Source organism: Populus alba, chromosome 12, assembly GCF_005239225.2.
Source record: "Populus alba chromosome 12, ASM523922v2, whole genome shotgun sequence".
In the NCBI taxonomy this organism is placed as follows: Eukaryota; Viridiplantae; Streptophyta; class Magnoliopsida; order Malpighiales; family Salicaceae; genus Populus; species Populus alba.
In genome coordinates this window covers 309214-316398 of record NC_133295.1, presented here as the reverse complement: position 1 = coordinate 316398, position 7185 = coordinate 309214, and the positions used below count along the sequence as shown (strand labels likewise).

At 34.7% G+C, this 7185-nt stretch overlaps 1 protein-coding gene across 1 annotated transcript; it reads right to left on the bottom strand.

Annotated features, from left to right (window-relative positions):
* Window positions 1–572: 572 nt before the first annotated feature.
* On the bottom strand, window positions 573–6914 carry LOC118037792 (receptor-like protein 9DC3). Its single transcript, XM_073403668.1, has 4 exons — window positions 6796–6914; window positions 2584–3227; window positions 829–2055; window positions 573–720 (listed from the first exon to the last, which is right to left on the bottom strand). The coding sequence occupies exons 1-3, from the start codon at window positions 6912–6914 to the stop codon at window positions 851–853; spliced, it is 1968 nt and encodes a 655-aa protein (XP_073259769.1). The 3' UTR covers window positions 573–720; window positions 829–850.
* Between the last annotated feature and the right edge of the window lie 271 nt (window positions 6915–7185).

Sequence of the window (7185 nt, the reverse complement as noted above, 5' to 3'; positions counted from 1 at the left end):
ATTAGTTCCATTTATGTGAGTCCACCTTTTTTGAAAATGATACTATGTGAACGCTGATGGCTGCTATGTTCAGTATTAGCCTCTTGCGTGACTGACTGGGTACAGGTTCATAGTTGGAAGGAATTAAATTTGAAGACTTGGACTTGAACCAATATGATTGCTATAACTGGAAAATATAGATATTAGTTCTTTCTATGCCTGAAGAAATTTGGATTCGAAAACCAACTTTTCAATGATGAAACCTTCTGGCTGCAATTGCTCTGTAGAAGTTGAATTGCCTCTCTTGTGCTTGAGCTTTGTCTTGCATTAGCAAAACAATGATGGTTTAAAATTATTGCATTGTTATTCTAAAACTTGCTGTCACACTGATAATGTTGAGTGAAATTTAGTTTCACTCTGATAATGGAAGCAAGGTGGTACTTTGTGAACATTCCTAACTAAGATTAAACATTCCTAACTTGTCCTTATTGAAGGATCTTTATTAGCAGCAAGATTTTGTTGGATACTCTATTAACTTTACAAGAATTGTTTCAATCCGTTCATAACTCTATAACTTTCAAAATACTCCCAGAAACAGAGATTTATTTAAGTGATTTTATAGTTAACACAAACTTGTTACATGTATGAATTCTTTTTAATAGAAGTATTATGTAAACTACAAAAAAAAAAAATCCAATACTATGAATTTGCCACCCTATTGTTGATCCACTTGATATCTTGCTGCAAAATAAGAAAGGTAAGACTGATCAAATGAAATAGTAAAGAAAAGATAGCCTAACATAAACTGTGAACATAAAATTTGAAAACTCAAATGCTTGCAAAACTTACTTGAAACTATCAATTGCATTATTTAGTTTCTTCTAGCACCATATCTGCCAGCATTCTTCTTTGTTTTTCTGTTCTTGAGATTCCATTTATCTTCAACCATCCTAAGAAACCATGAAGGCTTTTTTGTTCTAAACACAATGTATCCCGTTGCAACTCCAAACACAAACCCGCATCCATACCCCATTGCCACAACTTTCCATCCAAATCCTTCTCCAAACAATGTTGAATCATCTCCTTCATCAAAGCTTGGTGGTAGTAATGATGGTGCCTCATCACCGTAACATTTTTTTGGTACTTGAAATCCACATAAACCCAAGTTTCCTTCAAATGAGCTTGCATCAAAGGTGTTGAATTGCTCTCCACTTGGTATGGGCCCCTCGAGTTGGTTATGTGAAAGGTTTAGGATTGCAAGAAAAGTTAGACCCCCCAGCTGCGTTGGAATCCCTCCGGTAAGCAAATTTGAAGATAGATCTAATGATTCCAAATTGGTCAAATTTTCTAATGATGATTGGATATGACCTGTAAGGGAATTATGAGAAAGGTTGAGTTGGTGGAGTGCTTTAAGCTTTCCGATCACCTTTGGAATCTCTCCCTTAAAATTGTTATTTGACAAATCAAGTACTCTGATGGTACTTTGGATCTTCATAAACTTAGTTTTTACACCTTTCCATGTCATTTCTATGGAATAGAAATAGCTATAGTAATTTCCTGCCTCCATGTAAATCAAGTTTTGATCCGAGGTCATCATTGCTTCAAGACTATTGAAATAACCTGTTGGCAACGGCCCGCTAAAATTATTGTCAGATATGTCAAAAATCCGTAATTTAGAGAAGGAATTATATGCAATCGGACCCTTCACAAAACCTTGGAGTTTATTGGATTTTAGAACAAGAATTTCTAGCTGTGGAAGCGTTTCTAGAAAGCAGGGAAATGTATCCTCAATCTTATTGTTGCCAAGATGAAGAAATTCCAACATTGTGCAGTTGATGATAGACGGTGATATTTTCCCTTCTAATTCATTTCCATTGAGGTTCAGATATTCCAAGCTATTATCATTTGAAAATGTTGAAGGGATGGTGCCCTGAAGATTGTTCATGCCTAGATGCAATACTGAGAGCATGTTGCTAAAGTTCCCCAAACATAGTGGCATAGAACCACTAAAGTTGTTGTTGGACAAGTCCAGGACCTGAAGGAATCTCAGCTTGCAAATAGAAGAAGAGATCTCACCTGTCAATTTACTATTGGACGCAAGAATAAGGGCTGTCAACTGCTCTTGTTTGAAAATCGAACTTGGGATCGAACCATGCAAGTGGTTATTGCTCAAATCAAGTAATCTCAATAAATCGTGTTGGAGTTCACTTATATTACCTATGAGATTATTGTCATGAAGGTCAAGATATTGTAAATAAGGAAGAGCAAACAAAAAGGATGGTATTGTTCCATCGAACAAGTTATTGGATAAATATAGATATTTTAGATTTGAAAGGGTATTTAATTGAGAATGAATAGGGCCTACTAGTTGATTATTTGATAAATCTAAATTTGAAAGATTGACTAGGTTTCCAAGTGACGATGGAATCTGACCGCTAAAATTGTTACTTGAGAGGTCTAAAGAGGTGAGCTGTGTGAGATTACCAAGTGAGACTAGATCTAATCTTATGATGTTACAATTACGAAGAGACATATATTCTAATGACTTTAGATTACTGATTAAGTCGTTCTCTAAATAAACTGAAATTCTTGTATTAGAAAGACCTAACAGAGAGAGGACATTACTCAAATTGGATGAAGGAAAAGTGCCAGTGAGGCCTTTGTTGTATGATAGATCAAGTGATTTAAGGTTTGGGAGGAGAAAGATGTTACCCGGGAATTTCCCTTGCAATCCACAATCCAGAAGGGAAAGAGATGACAAAGAAGAGGACAGATTCATCAAGGAATTAGGTGTAACCAAAGACATATTTACCTCACTCAAATCGAGTTCTCTAAGCTTGGTTAGGTTTCGAACAAGCTTGTCAAAAGAAATTGGTTCTAGACTCGGATCCTCATTGTCAGATAGATCAAGTGAAACCAATTTGGAGAGCTGAGAGATTTCTGACGGAACTTGACCTGCAAAGACTGAGCAATTTAGGTTAAGATGTGTCAGGTTGGATAACTGGCCAAATCGAGAAGAAATACGGGAGCTTTTAAAATCATTATCAGAGAGGTCGAGCTTTTGAAGATGATGCAGGGAGAAGAGGGTGCTATTGGGATGCAGGGTGCCATAAAGCATGCTGCAAGCAAGGTCCAGTCCAGTTACATGCCCTGTTTTCGGGTCACAAGTGACCCCATCCCACAAGCAGCAGTCTGTGCCCTCTTTCCACGACTCTGTCTTGGGATGGTGGCAAAGCTCTGAAGCAGAGCTATTAATGGAAAAGGACTCTTTGAATTGGAGCAAAGAAAGACTTTGGTCAGGAGCACATAAATGAGAAGAAGAGATAGTTGAATGGAAATGGAAGAGAAACAGAATGAAAGAGAGAGATGAAATAGGTGGAAACCCCATGTTTGGCTGGCCTTACAGGATTCAAAGTATATTTGGGAGAGATGAGGAATGAAGAAAGACATTCTTAGTAGTATTTATACTGACTGACATAGGATGTGTAAAGACGAAATCAAATCTCAAGTACAACAGTGAGTGAGTGTTGGAAACGCGGCAAAGTATATTAAAACAAGATTCCTTGTTGACTTCAAATTGCGCAAACTGAATTGTTGTTTCTTGGCAAAGTAATAATTACGCAAAGTAATTGAATGTTCAGAGATGTTTTTCCAAATTGTATTTAGCAATGAGATTTATGAGAAGATTGCTTTGCCCACTAAAATGTAATTTCCAAGAAATTCAAAGCCACAAAATCGGAAGAAAACTTCTTAATAAGCCACAAGTGGGCTTGCAGAGTTAAAGAGTCGTCCTCACCTATTATGTCTACGTTCTGGCAATAGCTTGTTTGAATAAAATTTGCTTCCTCTCATGTAATTAATTTAATTAAAAAAATTATTTTTAAAAGTAAGATTCAATGAAGATCGAAATAAAAAAGTGTGAGTTAATCTTTGTCACTTTCAAAACCATAGAAAAATTTCACAAAAAACAAATACAAAAAATTAATAAAATATTAATGAATAAAATTAAAAAAATAAACTTTAAAAAATTAATATTGATTTCCTAACTATGCTTAATTTAGTAATATGTTGTTTTTAAAAATAATTTTCTTGCTTATCATTCTTTCAATTTATATACTTGTTTTAATTTAAGCATAGTTAATTTTAATATTAGTATGCATGCTAGGTTTTTTGATTTTATATCAATTGCAAATTTAAATATATATTTAATATGCATGTTATTCTATTATTTTTTATTTTTTTATGTTGAAAGTAGAATTACTAATGGAAAATTCAAAGGAGAGAAAGACTTTGGTATTTTAGTATCTAATAGTATTTTAGTTCTGGATTCTTGATTGGATCTAATCTGATATGACTTACCATATTCGAAGAAAACCCAAATTTATCTCAGTTTTTTTAAAAAATATACACTTAATTCACTAACACAAGTGCTAATAAATAAGGTAGTTAATTGTGAAATTTTTATAGTAAGATAAAAATAAAATAAAAAATCGCGACAGCTTAATTTGAATGTTCAGAGATGTTTTTCCAAATTGTATTTAGCAATAAGATTTATGCGAAGATTGCTATGCTCACTAAAATATAATTTCCAAGAAATTCAAGCCACAAAATCGGACGAAAACTTGTTAATAATTTACACTCGTAGTTTACTCACAGCTTAAGCAAGGGGGCACGCAGAGATAAAGAGTCATCCTCACCTTCTTATGTCCACTTCAATCCAGTCTACAGTCAACACGTTCTGGCAATAGCTTTATTGAACAGTTACTATAAAACTGACAAACAATGGAGAATTAATGGAGTTTGAAGGTTCTTGCCCTCAAGATGCTGTGGGATTGGTCGTCCCTAAAAGGTCTTTCTCTTAATTTCAGCATCAACAAGGGAGAACGAATCTGCATTTTGTGATCTGTCCTTGACCTCCAAGTCTTCGGAACTTGGATGTATAGATACTGTCCACTCTTCATGGAACTGTGAGCGTTGGAAACACGGCAGTACTAATTTCCAAAATTGACGTTTTTTCAGCAAGTCGTTGTGCTAACTGATACAGTTCATGCTCTAATTAGGACTTCCTTTGTAGCTCGTCTGATGGCAGCTGTTCTCGGGGACATCTACCCTTCTATTATTCCTTGCTGTCTTATAAACTGAATACTAATAGGACCCCCCTTCGCATGTACTGATAGATTATTATTGCTATTATTAACAAGAACAGGGGACTGTTTACTTGAAGGGTTAAACAATTTATATGTTTCTCAGAAAATAGCAATGAACATGTGCTAATTAATAGATACAGTTTGTGCTCTTCCTCTGCAGCTTGTCTTATAGGAAGTGTACGTTGCTAGGGACTTCTACAACTCGTCCTCGTCTTCTACAAGACTCCATGCCAACAAAAGACAATAATGCAACTTTTTGTACAGATTTTTGCTGGATAAATCTGCAGTTACATGCAACATCTACCTTCCTTTGCAGATGTGTTTCCCAGAAGAAGAAGAAGCATTTCATAGCTTAGAAAATAGCAATGAACATGTGCTAATAGATACAGTTTGTGCTCTTCCTTTGCAGCTCGTCTGATGGGAACTGTACGTTGCTGGGGACTTCTACCACTCGTCCTCGTCTTCTATAAAATTCCATGCCAACAAAAGACAATAATGACTAAACAGAGGTGTTGGAAACACGGCAATATTAATTAATTTCCAAAATTAACATTTTTGTTGAGATCAAGTACCTATGCGAGTGATGTGCAGCAAGTCTATGAAAATCTGCTAAAAGAACAGCCATTCATATGGATTTTAGACCCGCTCAAGATTCTTTAAGCAGGAAGGAATGTTTCTTTTCAAATAGTTAATAGAATTTTTATAGTGGTGGTTTTTTTAATCTGCGAGTGATGTGCAGCAAGTCAAATAGTTAATGTTTCTTTAAGCAGGAAGGAATGTTTCTTTAAGCAGGAAGGGTTGTGGTGATGCATATATCCCTCAATAGTACATCTTAATATTAATAAAAAATTTAAACTTTCTTTTCAAATACCTTTTGTTCCAAATTGGGTTAAAGAAATATTCAATTATGCATATTAATTACCTTCCAAAACTGACATTTTTGTTGAGAGTAGATAAAATCCCCTACATGCAAGTCTATGTGCTTATAGGTACACTCTGTGCTCTTCCTTCGCAGCTCGTCTGATTGGAATTGTACGTTCTTCGGGACTTCTACCCTTCTATGAAATCTGGTCTGTACAGGTTAATAATTAAGGATTTCCATAGAGCAGAGCTCGGAGAAGAAAGTCTCCATATCCAATTAAATAACAGAGCCCTGTTTTTTGACATTAGGGAGCCTATGCCAAGACCTCCTTGCTTCTTATCACGCATTCCACACCATAAGAAACGTCTGATGGGTACGTTTGTTACAATATTGAGGACTAAGTTATCATTAACCCAAAATAAAAAGAATATCTACGACTTCTCTAACATAGGAAGACTTTTATGTCATCAATTTCATGCAAAAAAAAAAAAATCAATTTACACAATCACAAATAACTAGTTTTTCAACATCAAAACACAATTCACATAAACAACATATAATATATTCAATCGTAAATAAAAAATTTAGACTAACGATTAACACAACATAAAATTTTATAAAAAAATTAAATTAACAATATATCCATTCAAAATTTTCATAGCATATAATAACATATAACTATATCTAATAATTTATCTAGCTCATGGAAGGGTATGGAGCACTCGTGTATATATCTGAAGCATCAGCTCAACTCTTCTAACTTGAGGACATGTTTGTCATATCTGTGTAGGTTTGATATCTTCCAACTTGAGGACATGTTTGTCATCATCCTCATATTCCCCATTAACTACAACTCTATCAATATGATGCTCATCTTCATCATCACTTGGTTCAGATCGTCCATAGCAATATAGAGGAGATGCCATACCCAACAGAGGTTTCATATTAATGATTTCCTACATCCAACCTTGTCTATTAACATTACCACCTAACCTAGAAATATAACAAAAAAGAGAAAGAGATGAGTGATGTAGAGAGAGATGCGTGTGGTGAGGGGAAGAGGGGTGGTTTTGAGAACTTAAAATTCAAAATGAGTCGAGGCTAGTTTTTTAATTATTTTTTTAGCCGTGTTACTTTACCCTTTATTTTAATGTGTAAAAAAACAAAAAAAAATCTCCAATAATTGAACTTTAGATT

Coding starts and splice junctions, on each gene's coding strand:
- LOC118037792 (XM_073403668.1), bottom strand. CDS start 6,914: ATGGCATCTCCTCTATATTGCTATGGACGATCTGAACCAAGTGATGAT. Junction 3,228..6,795: donor GATGACAAACATGTCCTCAA/GTTGGAAGATAT, acceptor TTCCATTAATAG/CTCTGCTTCAGAGCTTTGCC. Junction 2,056..2,583: donor TAATGTCCTCTCTCTGTTAG/GTCTTTCTAATA, acceptor GTAAATTGACAG/GTGAGATCTCTTCTTCTATT.